A 19,120-nucleotide genomic window follows, 5' to 3' on the forward strand; every position below is an offset into this window, starting at 1 on the left:
AGGCTGAGGCGGGCAGATCACGAGGTCAGGAGATCGAGACCATCCTAGCTAACACGGTGAAACCCCATCTCTACTAAAAATACAAAAAATTAGCTGGGCGTGGTGGCGGGCACCTGTAGTCCCAGCTACTCAGGAGGCTGAGGCAGGAGAATGGCATGAACCCGGGAGGCGGAGCTTGCAGTGAGCCGAGATTGTGCCACTGCACTCCAGCTTGGGTGATAGAGCGAGACTCCTTCTCAAAAAAAAAAAAAAAAAAAAAGAAAGTGTCATCAATTCAGAATTCCAACAAATTCTTTTTTTTTAAGACGGAGTTTTGCTCTTGCACCCAGGCTGGAGTACAATGGGGCGATCTTGGCTCCACTGCAGCCTCTGCCTCCCGGGTTCAAGCCATTCTCCTGCTTCAGCCTCCCAAGTAGCTGGGATTACAGGCGTGCACCACCACACCTAGCTAATTTTATATATTTTTTAGTAGAGACGGGATTTTACTATGTTGGTCAGGTTGGTCTCGAACTCCTTACCCCAAGTGATCCCCCCACCTCAGCCTCCCAAACTGCTGGGACTACAGGCGTGAGCCACTGTGCCCGGCCTGAATTCCAACAAATTCAAAAGGCTGTTAGGTTGTTTTGTGAATATGATACAAAGCATTTGCCTAAGGACCCAATACCTGGCAGGAATCATTTACACTATGGAAATTAAGGAAGTTCATCTTGAAGTAGCCTAAGAAAAGTAGATTATTATATTAGCTTATCTAAGACACACTTAAGAGGTCAAAATATGTATTTGTTAGGTGGTGAATTTGCGAGAAGCTGAACGGAAACAACAGTTATATAATGAAGAAATGAAAATGAAAGTTCTGGAACGGGATAATATGGTTCGTGAATTAGAATCTGCACTGGACCATCTAAAATTGCAGTGTGACCGGAGACTGACTCTCCAGCAAAAGGAACACGAACAAAAGATGCAGTTGCTGTTACATCATTTCAAAGGTAACTTCCCCTTTTGACAGTTATGTAAAGTTGTTGTGTAGGTGTGGGTACTGAAGGAAGATAGGACAGAATTTGATCACTTAAAAGCTCAACATGTTTAAATAGTTGCTCTTAGACAAGTTTTTGGGCTTTACATGTTTTGGTTGCCACATTTTGGGACAGTTGACTTTGTTGTAGGGCTATTCGTGCTTGGAATGCCATCTCTTCTGCCTGCCTCCAGTATGCACATAAGAACTGCTACAATCCTGTCAGCTTGTTGTTGGTCTAGTTTTTATGTAGAAATGTGGGATTGATTCAGCCTTTTTGGTATACAGTTAAATTTTTTTTTTTATTTCCCAGGGATATAATACTATCATATTTAGTTATTTTCCACTCACAAAATTAAAGTGATAGGTTCTGTCATATTCCTAGTTATATTTCTGGTTATAGTCATCAGTTGATTATAAAATTTTATGCATTAAAATAATATCTTGGGTCAAAATTATACTGCCATTGATGGACACATACCATTATCAGTGAGCAGTAGTTCACCACCAACTCTGATAGAAAACTCTTAGAGTGATCTGGCCTCATTTTACCTAGGCATATGGCCAGTATACAAACAGCTACTATGGCAGCAAAATCATTGTTAGGTGATACTGTTACTCCTTCAGTTCAGGCTGCTTAGTCTTGATTCTCATGAATCCATAGCTGAAAATAGATCAAAAGGGATCTGGAAGAAGCACCCTGAGTAAGCAGAAAATTGGAAAAATCTGTGAATTTGAGTGTTGAGGCAATTTGCTTCTAAGTTAATTCTGTCACTGGTTAATTAGCAACCAGTTGCCTAATGACAATTTCCTTGCAAGATCTCACATATCGTTACATTCAAACATGCTCTCCTTACCTTAGTTTAGTTCCGAAACTGATATTTTAATATTTTTTAAAGTGACTGGGATTATGCCACAAAAGTTCATGCTATAGCCAAATAAGAATATATAAAAACTTGGCCAAACATGGTGGCTCATCCCTGTAATCCCAGCACTTTGGGAGGCTGAGTCAAGAGGATTGCTTGAGCCCAGAAGTTCTAGACCAGCCTGGACAACATGGCGGAGCTCCATCTCTACAAAAAAATACAAAAAACTAGCCAGGCGTGGTGGCACGCGCCTGTAGTCCCAGCTACTTGGGAGGCTGAGATGGGAGGATCACCTGAGTCCCAGAGGTTGAGCCTGCAGTGGCTGTGGTCACACCACTGCACTCCAGCCTGGGTGACAGAGTTAAGACCCTGTCTCAAAAAAAAAAAAAAGTAAAAACGTCATTCATTTCTATAGCTGTACAAATTGTTCATAACAAAGTTGTGGCTGGGTGCAGTGGCTCATGCCTATAATCCCAGCATTTTGGAAGGTTGTGGTGGGAGGCTTACTTGAAAGCAGCCTGGGCAACATAGTGGGACCCCATCTGTATTAATCAAGGATCCCTAAAGGGACAGAATAGCATATATATATCATATATGATATTTTATATGATATATATTATATATATTATATATAAAATATACAGGATATATAAAATATATAGGATTTATATTATATAAATATATATATAAATATAAAGGGGAGTTTATTAAGTATTGACTTACACGATCACAAGGTCCCACAATAGGCTGTCTGCAAGCTTGAGGAGCAAGGAAGCCAGTGCGAGTCTCAAAACTAAAGAACTTGGAGTCTGTTGTTCGAAGACAGGAAGCATTCAGCATAGGAGAAAGATGTAGTCTGGGAGGCTAGGCCAGTCTCACCTTCTTATGTTTTTCTGCCTGCTTTATATTCATTGGTAGCTTATTAGATGGCACACCAGATTGAGGTTGGATCTGCCTTCCCCAGCCCACTGACTCAAATGTTAACCTCCTTTGGCAACACCCTCACAGACACACCCAGGATCAATACTTTGCATCCTTCAATCCAATCAAGTTGACACTCGGTATTTACTGTCACAAGTCCATCCCTTGTCAACTTGAACTCATACACATCTCCTGAGATCATACATAATCTTCAAATAAAGACAATAATAAGGTTATAATTACACCTAACATAATACAACTATCCTTCATACAACTGGAAATGCACCAATCCCCAACCCAAATGCTATTTCATAAAGTTAACAGTACTTAAATGCTGATGTGAGGTCAATAAATCTTATGTCACATGATAAAGGAAAACGGAAATAAAATGAAGATATTTTCTTAGTACAAGTGTATACGTGCACAAACATGTTTTTAACAAAATAAGGAGGAAATATGACAGTTACAGTCCTCGTTTCTGCAGCTGGTCACATGGTCATAGCTGGTATTGATGACCACCTTCTTCTGCTACCCATTCTGTATTCCCTTTGCCTTTAGCAAGCACCTCAGCAGGTTGTGGGTTTTCTTCCTAGTGGAGTGACCCAACCCTTCATTCCTGAAGGGACTGGACCATTTGTAGTCCTGACTGGATTGGGCTGTTGAAGTTTCCAATTGACCTTAATCACAGAGCATGGTAATACTAAGTGACACCCTAATGGATCTCCTCTATTTCTTGCATACTCTTCCTTACCTCTGTTATGGAGTAGTAGACTGATTTCATCTTGATAGTCCAGGTCAGTCATCCTAGCCAACACTGTAACTCCCTTCTTAGCCTGCTGACTTAACGGTAGGTGGAGCCCAAAGTGTCCAGGTGGCTATCTTAACTTTCAGTTTAATGGAATCATTGTTGTGTCTCCTGGTGGCAGTGTTCTTTCCTCTGAAACAAAGACCTCTAGGCCAGCAGAAGTGTAATGTTGTGGGAACAGGAAGCAAAAATATTGCTAATGGATCACTAGGGGTGATGGTGGGTGGTGCCACTTCTACTTCCACCCCTTGGTCCCTGGACTTCTGAATCCTGGCTATGGAAGAAACAGTACCATATACTGGATGCTGATGCAGAGCATACACAGCCTTCTGGAGAACTTTGTCCCAGCCCTGCAAAGTATTGTCATGTAATTGGCGTTGTAATTGTGACTTCAAAAGGCCATTCCACTGCTCTATCAATCTAGCTGCTTCAGGATGATGGGGACCTTCATCCTGTGAATGACCAGTGAATCCCATGAGCATGAGCCCACTGCCACACTTCTTTAGCCATAAAGTGAGTGACTTGGTCAGAGGCAATGCTATGTGGAATACCATGACAGTGGATAAGGCATTCTGTGAGTCCATGGATGGTAATCTTGTCAGAAGCATTGCGTGCAGGATAGGCAAACCCACATCCGGAGTAAGTGTCTATTCCAGTGAGGACAAACCTCTGCCCTTTCTGTGATGGAAGAGGTCCAATATAATCAACCTGCCACCAGGTAGCTCGCCGATCACCCTGAGGAATGGTGCCATATTGAGGGCTCAGTGTTGGTCTCTGCTGCTGGCAAATTGGGCACTCAGCAGTGGCCGTAGCCAGGTCAGCCTTGGTGAGTGGAAGTCCGTGTTGCTGAGCCCACATCCCTGCTACCATGGCCACTTTGTTCATGGGGCCATTGGGCAATGACAGGGGTGGCTGGGGAAAGAGGCTGAGTGGTGTCTACAGAATGGGTTATCGTATCCACTTGATTATTAAAATCCTCCTCTGCTGAAGTCATCCGTTGGTGAGCACTCACTTGGGATACAAATATCTTCACAGTTTTTGACTACACAGAGAGGTCCATCCACATACCTCTTCCCCAAAATTCTTTGTCAGCAGTTTTCCAATCATGCTTCTTCCAAGTCCCTGACCATCCAGCCAAACCACTGGCTACAGCCCATGAATCAGTATATAACCGCATATCTGGCAATTTCTCCTTCCATGCAAAGTGCACAACGAGGTGCACTGTTCAAAGTTCTGCCCACTGGGAAGATTTCCCTTCACTGGTGTCCTTCAGGGATGTCCTAGAAAGGGGCCTTAGTGCCGCAGCTGTCCACTTTCAGGTGGTGCCTGCATAACGTGCAGAACCATCTATGAACCAGGCCCTAGTCTTCTCTTCCCATCAGCTGATCATAGGGAACTCCCCATGAGGCCATCGGTGCAGGCTGGAGGAGAGAAGGCAGGGTGGCTAGTGGAGACCATGGGCATTTGTGCCACTTCCTCATGTAACTTATGCCTTCAGGACCTGCTTGAGCCTGATCACATATATAGCATTTCCATTTGATGATGGAATGCTGCTATGCATGACCCACTTTATAGCTAGATAGGTCAGAAAACACCCAGTTCATGATAGGCAGTTCAGGTCACATGGTCACTTGATGACCCATAGTCAAGCGTTCAGTTTCCACCAAAGCCCAGTAACAGGCCAAGAGCTGTCTCTGAAAAGAAGAGTAATTATCTGCGGAAGATGGCAGGGCCTTACTCCAAAATCCTAGAGGCCTCCACTGTGATTCACCTATGGGGGCCTGCGAGAGGCTCCAAACAGCATCCCTATCTGCCACTGACACCTCAAGCACCATTGGATCTGCTGGGTCATATGGCCCAAGTGGCAGAGCAGCTTGCACAGCAGCCTGGACCTATTGCAGAGCCTTCTCCTCTTGTGGAACCCATTCAAAACTGGCACCCTTTCAGGTCACTCAATAAATGGGCCAGAGTAACGCACCCAAATGAGGAATGTGCTGCCTTCAAAATCCAAATAGGCCCACTAGGCATCGTGCCTCTTTCTTGGTTGTAGGAAGGGCCAAATGCAGCAGCTTATCCTTCACCTTAGAAGGAATATCTCAACAGGCCCCACACCACCGGACCCCTAGAAATTTTACTGAGGTAGAAGAGTTCATGATTTTCTTTCATCACTTTGTCCACTGAACTTAGGAGCAACCAACCAGCTTCATTATGCTCCTTGGTTCTCCACATATGGTCAAATTTATTACATAGAGTCACTAAACTCCTTGCCTCTCACGAGCAGTGAATCAGGAGTGTCAAATGCATTTATTTTGCATAATTCTGTAAACAGTTCATGCCAAGGACTATCAGTGTTCTCCATACTATTAGGAATAGAGTCTTTAGCATTTTTGGGTCTAATCAGATTAAGCAGCCAACTCCAGAAACCCCAAAACCAACAAAAGAACTCCATCCTTAATATTCTGTTCCTTTAGACCCACTCCTGGTACTAAAACCTGGGTTCTCTAGAGGGATAGAACTAAGAGATACATATATATAGATATCTATATAAATATAAATATAAATATATATAGCTATCTATATAAATATCTACAGATCTCTCTCTATATATAAAGGGGAGTTTATTATTAACTTACACAATCACAAGGTCCCACAGTAGGCTGTCTGCAAGCTTGAGGAGCAAGGAGAGCCAGTCTGAGTCTCAAAACTGAAGAGCTTGGAGTCTGATGTTCGAGGACAGGAAGGATCCAGCATGGGAGAAAGATGTAGGCTGGGAGGCTAGGTCAGTCTCGCCTTTTTCTGCCTGCTTTATATTCGCTGGCAGCTGATTAGATGGTTCCCACCAGATTAAGGGTGGGTGTGCCTTCCCCAGCCCACTGACTCAAATGTTAACCTCCTTTGGCAACACTCTCACAGACACACTCAATACTTGGCATCAATACTTGACATCTTTCAGTCCAATCAAGTTGACACTCAGTAGTAACCATCACACCATCTCTACCAAAAATTTAAAAAATTAAGCCAGGCATGGTGGCATGTGCCTGTGGTCCCAGCTACCCCGGAGGCTGAGGTGGGAAGATTATTTGAAGCCAGGAGGTTGAAGCTGTAGTGAGCCATGATTGCACCACTATACACTCTACCCTGGGCAACAGGGTGAGATGCTGTCTCAAAAATAATAGTAATAGAAAATAAAAACAAAGTTATAACTGACAATGTTAACAATTCATGAATTTTCTAATTTCAACTGAATATCAGAAATAAAATTAAGTTGATTTATATGACATACTTTATGGGGATTCTGATTTATGATCTCATTAATTTTAAGTATTTTTTAAAACAAGATGATGGACTAATTTAAAATATACAAATAAACAAAATTCTACAAAACAGCCAATTGTAACCAAAGGAAATCACAAACCAGTAGGATCATTTTATAAATATGCCAGTAGGGGAGAGTAGGTCTGAAATTATGTTTTTTCTGAAGGTTAGTAAGCTGGATTTCACTGGTTCAAGAGCATAACCCAATGGAGACAATGTTAGACATTCATAAATATTAATGAAAATATTAATAAAGTTTCTAAACTTTATTACCTGTAAACTTAAAGTTTAGAAACTTTAAGTTATATTGTGGCATAAACTAGAACTTTATGCTGGATTATATTCCCTCTTCTTCTTCTGTGGTGTTTTCCTTTGTGATTTAGTCTTTATGGCCTCTTTTAACAGGTTTTGGTTTTTGTGGGGGTTTTGGCTGTATATTTCTTGGGCCTATAAATCCTAGTCATGTGACTTTTTATATAACCACAGCTCCTGATATAAACTTTACAGAAGATACTAAAGCAGCCAATGAACAGAGTTCCAAACTTGAATTTTTTATAGAAAACACCTTACTTCTGGTGTTCTAAGGATAGGTCTAGTTGGTAGCTACTGCAAAAAAATTCTTATGAAAATGTGAGGGTTGGTAGGGGGTAGGATGGAGGTGACTAAGGGCTCAATCCTACCTTGGGAAATTTTACAGGTAGAAAAATCCAAATTGTAGCTGAAAACAAACCCACTCAGGTAATAGATATGTGTAACATGCTTCTTATCCTTTAAATATAGTCCAGGGCCTATGTTAAAACATAATTTTGCAGCCTGGCACGGTGACTCATGTCTGTAATCCCAGCACTTTGGGAGGCCGAGGCGGGCGGATCACGAGGTCAGGAGATCGAGACCATCCTGGCTAACATGATGAAATCCCATGTCTACTAAAAATACAAAAAAATTAGCCGGGCGTGGTGCCAGGCACCTGTAGTCCCAGCTACTCGGGAGGCGGAGGCAGGAAAATGGTGTGAACCTGGAAGGAGGAGCTTACAGTGAGCCGAGCATATCACGCCACTGCACTCTAGCCTGGGCGACAGTGCGAGACTCCGTCTCAAAAAAACAAACAAACAAAAACATAATTTTGCATCATTTATTTAAAACTGATTTTAAATGCAAATTTTTGTTGTATAGAACAAGATGGAGAAGGCATTATGGAAACTTTCAAAACATATGAAGATAAAATCCAGCAGTTGGAAAAAGATCTTTATTTCTATAAGAAAACCAGCCGAGATCATAAGAAGAAACTTAAGGAACTGGTAGGGGAAGCAGTTCGGCGGCAACTAGCACAATCAGAGTGTAAGACTTTTAGTGTTGTCACTCTAACACTGTTTCTCTAGCATTTGGTGAAGTCATGCCAGCTTTGTAGTGTAGCCGTTACCAATTGATTGGGTTATTTAGGATTCTATTTGTCTCTGTAAATAAAAATGGTTGTCTAAGGTAGAACCACATGAGAAGTGAATGAACAAATTTATAGATGCAAAGGAAATGATCAATTATTGATTGTCTGCCATGTGCCAGGGGCTTGTAGACCTCAACTCATGTATTTATTTTTCTTTTTCTTTTTTTTTTTTTTATTATTATACTTTAGGTTTTAGGGTACATGTGCACAATGTGCAGGTTTGTTACATATGTATCCATGTGCCATGTTGATTTCCTGCACCCATTAACTCGTCGTTTAGCGTTAGGTATATCTCCTAATGCTGTCCCTCCCCCCTCCCCCAACCCCACAACAGTCCCCGGAGTGTGATGTTCCCCTTCCTGTGTCCATGAGTTCTCATTTTCAATTCCCACCTATGAGTGAGAACATGCGGTGTTTGGTTTTTTGTCCTTGCGATAGTTTACTGAGAATGATGTTTTCCAATTTCATCCATGTCCCTACAAAGGACATGAACTCATCATTTTTTATGGCTGCATAGTATTCCATGGTGTATATGTGCCACATTTTCTTAATCCAGTCTATCATTGTTGGACATTTGGGTTGGTTCCAACTCTTTGCTATTGTGAATAGTGCCGCAATAAACATACGTGTGCATATGTCTTTATAGCAGCATAATTTATAGTCCATTGGGTATATACCCAGTAATGGGATGGCTGGGTCAAATGGTATTTCTAGTTCTAGATCCCTGAGGAATCGCCACACTGACTTCCACAATGGTTGAACTAGTTTACAGTCCCACCAGCAGTGTAAAAGTGTTCCTATTTCTCCACATCCTCTCCAGCACCTGTTGTTTCCTGATTTTTTAATGATGGCCATTCTAACTGGTGTGAGATGGTATCTCACTGTGGTTTTGATTTGCATTTCTCTGATGGCCAGTGATGATGAGCATTTCTTCATGTGTTTTTTGGCTGCATAAATGTCTTCTTTTGAGAAGTGTCTGTTCATGTCCTTTGCCCACTTTTTGATGGGATTGTTCTTTTCTTGTAAATTTGTTTGAGTTCATTGTAGATTCTGGATATTAGCCCTTTGTCAGATGAGTAGGTTGCAGAAATTTTCTCCCATTCTGTAGGTTGCCTGTTCACTCTGATGGTAGTTTCTTTTGCTGTGCAGAAGCTCTTTAGTTTAATTAGATCCCACTTGTCAATTTTGGCTTTTGTTGCCATTGCCTTTGGTGTTTTAGACATGAAGTCCTTGTCCACGCCTATGTCCTGAATGGTATTGCCTAGGTTTTCTTGTAGGATTTTAATGGTTTTAGGTCTAACATTTAAGTCTTTAATCCATCTTGAATTAATTTTTGTATAAGGTGTAAGGAAGGGATCCAGTTTCAGCTTTCTACATATGGCTAGCCAGTTTTCCCAGCACCATTTATTAAATAGGGAATCCTTTCCCCATTTCTTGTTTTTGTCAGGTTTGTCAAAGATCAGATAGTTGTAGATATGCAGCATCATTTCTGAGGGCTCTGTTCTGTTCCATTGATCTATGTCTCTGTTGTGGTACCAGTACCATGCTGTTTTGGTTACTGTAGCCTTGTAGTATAGTTTGAAGTCAGGTAGCATGATGCCTCCAGCTTTGTTCTTTTGGCTTAGGATTGACTTGGCAATGCGGGCTCTGTTTTGGTTCCATATGAACTTTAAAGTAGTTTTTTCCAATTCTGTGAAGAAAGTCATTGGTAGCTTGATGGGGATGGCATTGAATCTATAAATTACCTTGGGCAGTATGGCCATTTTCACGATATTGATTCTTCCAACCCATGAGCATGGAATGTTCTTCCATTTGTTTGTATCCTCTTTGATTTCATTGAGCAGTGGTTTGTAGTTCTCCTTGAAGAGGTCCTTCACATCCCTTGTAAGTTGGATTCCTAGGTATTTTATTCTCTTTGAAGCAATTGTGAATGGGAGTTCACTCATGATTTGGCTCTCTGTTTGTCTGTGATTGGTGTACAAGAATGCTTGTGATTTTTTTACATTGATTTTGTATCCTGAGACTTTGCTGAAGTTGCTAATCAGCTTAAGGAGATTTTGGGCTGAGACAATGGGGTTTTCTAGATATACAATCATGTCATCTGCAAACAGGGACAATTTGACTTCCTCTTTTCCTAATTGAATACCCTTTATTTCCTTCTCCTGCCTGATTGCTCTGGCCAGAACTTCCAGCACTATGTTGAATAGGAGCGGTGAGAGAGGGCATCCCTGTCTTGTGCCATTTTTCAGAGGGAATGCTTCCAGTTTTTGCCCATTCAGTATGATATTGGCTGTGGGTTTGTCGTAGATAGCTCTTATTATTTTGAGATACGTCCCATCAATACCTAATTTATTGAGAGTTTTTAGCATGAAGGGTTGTTGAATTTTGTCAAAGGCCTTTTCTGCATCTATTGAGATAATCATGTGGTTTTTGTCTTTGGTTCTGTTTATATGCTGGATTACATTTATTGATTTGCGTATGTTGAACCAGCCTTGCATCCCAGGGATGAAGCCCACTTGATCATGGTGGATAAGCTTTTTGATGTGCTGCTGGATTCGGTTTGCCAGTATTTTATTGAGGGTTTTTGCATCAATGTTCATCAAGGATATTGGTCTGAAATTCTCTTTTTTGGTTATGTCTCTGCCAGGCTTTGGTATCAGGATGATGCTGGCTTCATAAAATGTGTTAGGGAGGATTCCCTCTTTTTCTATCGATTGGAATAGTTTCAGAAGGAATGGTACCAGTTCCTCCTTGTACCTGTGGTAGAATTCGGCTGTGAATCCATCAGGTCCTGGACTCTTTTTGGTTGGTAAGCTATTGATTATTGCCACAATTTCAGAACCTGTTATTGGTCTATTCAGAGATTCAACTTCTTCCTGGTTTAGTCTTGGGAGGGTGTATTTGTCGAGGAATTTATCCATTTCTTCTAGATTTTCTAGTTTATTTGCATAGAGGTGTTTGTAGTATTCTCTGATGGTAGATTGTATTTCTGTGGGATCGGTGGTGATATCCCCTTTTTCATTTTTTATTGCATCTATTTGATTCTTCTCTCTTTTCTTTTTTATTAGTCTTGCTAGCAGTCTATCAATTTTGTTGATCTTTTCAAAAAACCAGCTCCTGGATTCATTAATTTTTTGAAGGGTTTTTTGTGTCTCTATTTCCTTCAGTTCTGCTCTGATTTTAGTTATTTCTAGCCTTCTGCTAGCTTCTGAATGTGTTTGCTCTTGCTTTTCAAGTTCTTTTAATTGTGATGTGAGGGTGTCAATTCTGGATCTTTCCTGCTTTCTCTTGTGGGCATTTAGTGCTATAAATTTTCCTCTACACACTGCTTTGAACGTGTCCCAGAGATTCTGGTATGTTGTGTCTTTGTTCTCGTTGGTTTCAAAGAACATCTTTATTTCTGCCTTCATTTCATTATGTACCCAATAGTCATTCAGGAGCAGGTTGTTCAGTTTCCATGTAGTTGAGCGGCTTTGAGTGAGTTTCTTAATCCTGAGTTCTAGTTTGATTGCACTGTGGTCTGAGAGACAGTTTGTTATAATTTCTGTTCTTTTACATTTGCTGAGGAGAGCTTTACTTCCAACTATGTGGTCAATTTTGGAATAGGTGTGGTGTGGTGCTGAAAAAAATGTATATTCTGTTGATTTGGGGTGGAGAGTTCTGTAGATGTCTATTAGGTCTACTTTATGCAGAGCTGAGTTCAATTCCTGGATATCTTTGTTAACTTTCTGTCTCGTTGATCTGTCTAATGTTGACAGTGGGGTGTTAAAATCTCCCATTATTATTGTGTGGGAGTTTAAGTCCCTTTTTAGGTCACTCAGGACTTGCTTTATGAATCTGGGTGCTCCTGTGTTGGGTGCATATATATTTAGGATAGTTAGCTCTTCTTGTTGAATTGATCCCTTTACCATTATGTAATGGCCTTGTCTCTTTTGATCTTTGTTGGTTTAAAGTCTATTTTATCAGAGACTAGGATTGCAACCCCTGCCTTTTTTTGTTTTCCATTTGCTTGATAGATCTTCCTCCATCCCTTTATTTTGAGTCTATGTGTGTCTCTGCACGTGAGATGGGTTTCCTGAATACAGCACACTGATGGGTCCTGACTCCTTATCCAGTTTGCCAGTCTGTGTCTTTTAATTGGAGCATTTAGCCCATTTACATTTAACATTAATATTGTTATGTGTGAATCTGATCCTGTCATTATGATGTTAGTTGGTTATTTTGCTCATTAGTTGATGCAGTTTCTTCCTAGCCTCGATGGTCTTTACAATTTGGCATGTTTTTGCAGTGGCTGGTACCAGTTGTTCCTTTCCATGTTTAGTGCTTCCTTCAGGAGCTCTTTTAGGGCAGGCCTGGTGGTGACAAAATCACTCAGCGTTTGCTTGTCTGTAAAGTATTTTATTTCTCCTTCACTTATGAAGCTTAGTTTGGCTGGATATGAAATTCTGGGTTGAAAATTCTTTTCTTTAAGAATGTTGAATATCGGCCCCCACTCTCTTCTGGCTTATAGAGTTTCTGCTGAGAGATCAGCTGTTAGTCTGATGGGCTTCCCTTTGTGGGTAACCCGACCTTTCTCTCTGGCTGCCCTTAACATTTTTTCCTTCATTTCAACTTTGGTGAATCTGACAATTATGTGTCTTGGAGTTGCTCTTCTCGAGGAGTATCTTTGTGGCGTTCTCTGTATATCCTGAATGTGAATGTTGGCCTGCCTTGCTAGATTGGGGAAGTTCTCCTGGATAATATCTTGCAGAGTGTTTTCCAACTTGGTTCCATTCTCCCCGTCATTTTCCGGTACACCAATCAGACGTAGGTTTGGTCTTTTCACATAGTCCTAAATTTCTTGGAGGCTTTGTTCATTTCTTTTTATTCTTTTTTCTCTAAACTTCCCTTCTCGCTTCATTTCATCTTCCATCAGCGATACCCTTTCTTCCAGTTGATCGCATCTGCTACTGAGGCTTCTGCAATCTTCGCATAGTTCTCAAAACTTGGCTTTCAGCTCCATCAGCTCCTTGAAGCCCTTCTCTCCATTGGTTATTCTAGTTATCCATTCTTCCAATTTTTTTTCAAAGTTTTTAACTTCTTTGCTCTTGTTTTGAATTTCCTCCCGTAGCTCAGAGTAGTTGGATCGTCTGAAGCCTACTTCTCTCAACTCGTCAAAGTCATCCTCCATCCAGCTTTGTTCCGTTGCTGGTGAGGAACTGCGTTCCTTTGGAGGAGGAGAGGTGCTCTGCTTTTTAGAGTTTCCAGTTTTTCTGCTCTGTTTTTTCCCCATCTTTGTGGTTTTATCTACTTTTTGTCTTTGATGATGGTGATGTACAGATGGATTTTTGGTGTGGATGTCCTTTCTGTTTGTTAGTTTTCCTTCTACCAGACAGGACCCTCAGCTGCAGGTCTGTTGGAGTTTACTAGAGGTCCACTCCAGACCCTTTTTGGCTGGGTGTCAGCAGCGGTGGCTGCAGAACAGCGGATTTTCGTGAGACCACAAATTCAGCTGTCTGATAGTTCCTCTGGAAGTTTTGTCTCAGAGAAGTACCCGGCCGAGTGAGGTGTCAGTCTGTCCCTACTGGGGGGGTGCCTCCCAGTTATGCTGCTCAGGGTTGAGGGACCCACTTTAGGAGGCAGTCTGTCAGTTCTCAGATCTCCAGCTGTGTGCTGGGAGAACCACTACTCTCTTCAAAGCTGTCAGTCAGACAGGGACATTTAAGTCTGTGGAGGTTTCTGCTGACTTTTTCTTTGTCTGTGCCCTGCCCCCAGAGGTGGAGCCTACAGAGGCAGGCAGGCCTCCTTGAGCTGTGGTGGGCTCCACCCAGTTCGAGCTTCCTGGCTGCTTTGTTTACCTAAGCAAGCCTGGGCAATGGCGGGTGCCCCTCCCCCAGCCTCGCTGCCGCCTTGCAGCTCGATCTCAGACTGCTGTGCTAGCAATCAGTGAGACTCCGTGGGCATAGGACCCTCCGAGCCAGGTGCGGGACACAATCTCCTAGTGTGCCGTTTTCCAGGCCCGTTGGAAAAGCGCAGTATTAGGGTGGGACTGACCCGATATTCCAGGTGCCGTCTGTTACCCCTTTCTTTGACTAGGAAAGGGAACTCCCTGACCCCTTGCGCTTCCCGAGTGAGGCAATGCCTCGCCCTGCTTCGGCTCGCACACAGTGCGCTTCACCGACTGTCCTGCACCCACTGTTAGGCACTCCCTAGTGAGATGAAACCGGTACCTCAAGCAGAAATGCAGAAATCACCAGTCTTCTGTGTCGCTGGGGCTGGGAGCTGGAGACCGGAGCTGTTCCTATTCGGCCATCTTGGCTCCACCCTCTGGCCGACCTTAACTCATTTAATCCCTAAATTAACTGTATAATCTAACATAGCTGTTGTTTTCCTATTTTATAGTAAATTAAGCCTTCTGATTATCACAGAAAAAGATGTATGGTAGGTAAGAGTAAAAGTATGTATTTTTAAGATAAATCAGGTCTTTTTATATATCATGACCCCTGGAAATTAAAAAATGTAATAGAACCTATTTTTGAGACAAAGATGTTTCCTTTTATAATTATATGTAGATATGTAGATTTAGTGCATTCCTAAATGAAATAACGTATGACAAAATATACTTTGCAAAAGTAAAAAATACTATGAAGGTAATATATTGCTATGATTAAAATATACCCTCTTTAAGATAGCTGAATAGAGAGGAATCAATATTTCTAAAATAATAAAGTCTACATTTTATAAAAGAATTAGCTAATAATTTCTAATAATTCTAATAACTTAATTCTAATAACTTCGATAATTTAAGTATGGTTTATGAAAAGTTGACTTTAAAATCTTTTAGGCACACATGTATTTTTTACCTGGAAAGAAAACTACTTAAAGGTGGGCACACAAGATGTAAGAAGACCAGTGAAAAATAATATGGAGGAGCAATGAAGTGATATATGCTGAATATGTAATAGAAGTAGAATTGGCTAGGTGCAGTGGCTCACGCCTGTAATCCCAGCACTTTGGGAGGCCAAGGCCGGTGGATCACTGGAGGTTAGGAGTTCGAGACCAACCTGACCAACATGGTGAAACCCTGTCTCTATTAAAAAATATAAAATTAGCTAGGTGTGGTGGTGCATGCCTGTAATCCCAGCTACTCAGGAGGCTGAGGCAGGAGAATCGCTTGAACCCGGGAGGTAGAGGTTGCAGTGAGCTGAGATCGTGACATTGCACCCCAACCTGGGCAACAAGGGCGAAACTCTGTCTCAAAAAAAAAATGCTAACTTATATTTGTGACATTTATCATGTATAGACATTTTCAAAAATAATTCCCTTTAGCCCTCAAAATCAGGATAGGCTGGGGTCTGCTAACTCCATTTTCAGATGAGGCAACTGACGCTTAGAGAAGGCAAGTGACTTATGGACAGAACAATAACTATAACATAGTCTAATGTCCCTCATCTTCTGACTGCTGGTTCAGTATTCCAAGATAAAAGTTGTCTGAGGCGGCCGGGCGTGGTGGCTCACGCCTGTAATCCCAGCACTTTGGGAGGCAGAGGTGGGTGGATCACGAGGTCAGGCGATCGAGACCGTCCTGGCTAACACAGTGAAACCCCGTCTCTACTAAAAATACAAAAAATTAGCCGGGCGTGGTGGCCTGTAGTCCCAGCTACTTGGGAGGCTGAGGCAGGAGAATGGCATGAACCCGGGAGGCAGAGCTTGCAGTGAGCGGAGATTGTGCCACTGCACTCCAGCCTGGGCGACAGAGCGAGACTCCGTCTCAAAAAAAAAAAAAAAAAGTTGTCTGAGGATAAAGATGTGATACAAACATACAAATCCTGCCAAAGAGATTATTACACTTTCTGATTCTCAGTATAGTAATACAGAGGTGTTTACTGATGTAACTAATTTACTTGAAATGCCGCCTGCTATATATAGCTAAAACTTTAACTTGAAACATTACTTGCCAAAAATTAAAAAGTAAACAAGTATCAAGTAAGAAACAAAATAACATAAGACCACTTTAGCTTTGAAAAAAAGTCTACTGTCAAATTTGAGGTATCTGATATTAGACATCTAGTTTGTAAATGGCCCATGTTTATGCCACCGAGTCTACTAGACATTTCTTTAAAATGACAATGTAGTATGGTGGTATACAGGTTTAAGAAATCTAGATCTTCATCCTACTCTTTAACCAAGCAAACACACAAATCTAAAACATAGTTAATCTTGGAGAGGTGTAAAATGAGAACAACGCTGTTCTGACCAATTTAACCAAGGAGTCTAGTCTTGATAATAACGTCGGAGATACTATTTCAGCTAATTTGCTATTCTACCTAGAAACATTTAAAATCCTTGTATTTTTGGCTATAAAAATAATGTATAGTCATTATAGAAAAATCTGAAAATGAAGAAAACAAATCAGTTATAATCCTACCCACATTTGAGCATAATTCTTTTCATATTTTCCCCATGCTTTAAAATATACAGTTGCAATTATATTGGGGATATAGTTTACACTATATCCTGTCTCATAATGCTACTCTAATATAATGACATGAAACAAGGTTTGTTTGAATTATAAAATATAGCAATTTATATCAAACTCTGAGTTCCATAAAATGTTTTACATGCTTAATAATCAGTATCCTAGTTAACTATCTTGGTATTTGGTGCAGTGTTTTTTGTTTGTTTGTTTTTTGTTTTTGAATGGAGTTTCACTCTTGTTACCCAGGCTGGAGTGCAATGGTGCTATCTCACCTCACTGCAGCCTCCACCTCCCAGGTTCAAACGATTCTCCTGCCTCAGCCTGCTGAGTAGCTGGGATTACAGGTGCCGCCACCAGGCCTGGCTGATTTTTTATATTTTTAGTAGAGATCATGTCGGCCAGGCTGGTCTCGAACTCCTGACCTCAGGTGATCCACCAGCCTTGACCTCCCAAAGTGCTGGAATTACAGGCGTGAGCCACCGTGCCCGGCGGTTCAGTGGGTTTTGATAGAAGACTGCCTACAAGACTTATGTTTTCTTTGAATATTTTTGGCATTTTCAAATTGCAGAAAAATTCATCTTTTGACTAAAATATCTTGGTCACTTGATGGTCATCCCTCTGTTACAGTGTATATGTTTTCTAACATGAGGATAAAATCAGTTTTATATGAACCTGCATTCTCTCTACTTATATTTAAACCTATCCTTGTGTCAATTTAAATCACTATAAAACTATATGTAAGGATAATAGAGTCAAAAGATCTGGGTTGGAATCCTTACTTCTTTTACTAGTTGTTTGACCTTAGGCAAATTAATTTTTCCCTAGTCGGTTCCCTCAATTATAAAATTCTGGAAGAGGGAAACTTTCTTGTGAAGAATCCAAGTGGGCTTTGGAGTGAGCCTCAGCAGTGGGCCTCTTTTCTTATGATCTTTTGAAAATTAGATGCCGTACTTCTTCCCCCAGATACTGTCACCTGGGGAGCAGGATTTTTTTTTTAGAGTTGGGGTCTTGCTGTGTTGCCCAGGCTGGAGTGTAGTGGTACATTCATGGCTCACTGCAGCCTCAAACTCCTGGGCTTGAGCAATCCTCCCACCTCAGTCTCTCGAGTAGCTGGAGCTGCAGGCATAAACCACTGCACCCAGCTAGGGAGCAGGATTTTTTAAAGCTTCCCAGTGACTGTGATGTACAGCAGAGTTTGGGAGCCACTGTCTGTGGTCAACTTAGTATGAGTTCCATGTACGAGGATCTAGATCATTTGCTAGTTCAGGTTTTTTGATTTTGAGAGAATTTTAAAAACTAGAGAGTCAGTTATGTTTTAAACCAGGGGTTACAAACTAGAATGCCTACGTGAACCAGGGAAGCCAGAGTGAGCAGTGAGGACTGCAGCAGTCATCTAAATGGTCGGTGGCAACTGTGTTCCAGCTGCTGTTGCAATTCAGAAACTGTTTAACTCTTATAGTTTTTCTAGAAAAGCTGTAAATCTGTATTTTTATATGAAACTTTCCAATTTTTAAATCTTGGGTCAAGTATTACTAACATTATAGGCCAAGCAAAACATGTCTGTGGGCCAGATTTGGCTTGAGAGCTGCCAATGTGCAACCTGTGTTTTAAAACTTTGTCTTTACAGGACTGTGCCAGGTGTGGTGGCTCATGCCTGTAATCCCAGCACTTTGGGAGGCCAAGACAGGTGAATCACCTGAGGTCAGGAGATCAAGACCATCCTGGCTAACACGGTGAAACCCCGTCTCTACTAAAAATACAAAAAATTAGCCAGGTGTGGTGGCAGGTGCCTGTAGTCCCAGCTACTCGGGAGGCTGAGGCAGGAGAATGGTGTGAACCAGGGAGGCGGAGCTTGCAGTGAGCCGAGATCACGCCACTGCACTCCAACCTGGGCGACAGAGCAAGAATCTGTCTCAAAAAAAAAAAAAAAAACAAAACTTTGTCTTTGCAGGACTAAAAGTATACTAAGCATGCATCAATATGTTGAAGTTGGCATTTTTCATATTAGGTCTAGTACCTGTATGCATTTCCCTTAAGCAAGTTTTTGTCTTTGCTATTAGATATTCTTTAAGAACCTCTAGCTTTGATCTCTTCACTCTAATTCCAGTGGGATGTCCCCACCGAGGGCGTATTCTCTCATCTCCATTTTGATGACAGAAATTGTGGCACGCACCCCAGTGTACATTCAGACAGCAGAACCCTGCTGTCATGCTGGGAGTGCCAACCGAGGCCAGATTTCCACACATATAATGCCAAGTCCCGAGTTTTCCCTCGAGATATGGGGCAGAGCCAATATTATCCA

At 41.5% G+C, this 19,120-nt stretch overlaps 1 protein-coding gene across 7 annotated transcripts in view; it reads left to right on the forward strand.

The window, feature by feature from the left end:
* The window catches only part of KIF27 (kinesin family member 27), a 95,691-nt gene that overhangs the window by 74,087 nt on the left and 2,484 nt on the right, over nt 1-19,120 (forward strand). For 4 of the 7 annotated variants that reach the window (XM_055272118.2, XM_055272119.2, XM_055272121.2 and 1 more), the window contains 2 exons: nt 788-986; nt 8,093-8,257. In XM_055272118.2, the coding sequence (XP_055128093.1) occupies nt 788-986; nt 8,093-8,257 (364 nt within the window). The remainder of the gene's footprint in view (nt 1-787; nt 987-8,092; nt 8,258-19,120) is intronic. The other 3 variants (XM_063636936.1, XM_055272120.2, XM_063636935.1) reach the window with 2 other exon arrangements.

The sequence above is a fragment of the Symphalangus syndactylus genome, chromosome 3, assembly GCF_028878055.3.
Source record: "Symphalangus syndactylus isolate Jambi chromosome 3, NHGRI_mSymSyn1-v2.1_pri, whole genome shotgun sequence".
NCBI classification, from domain to species: Eukaryota; Metazoa; Chordata; class Mammalia; order Primates; family Hylobatidae; genus Symphalangus; species Symphalangus syndactylus.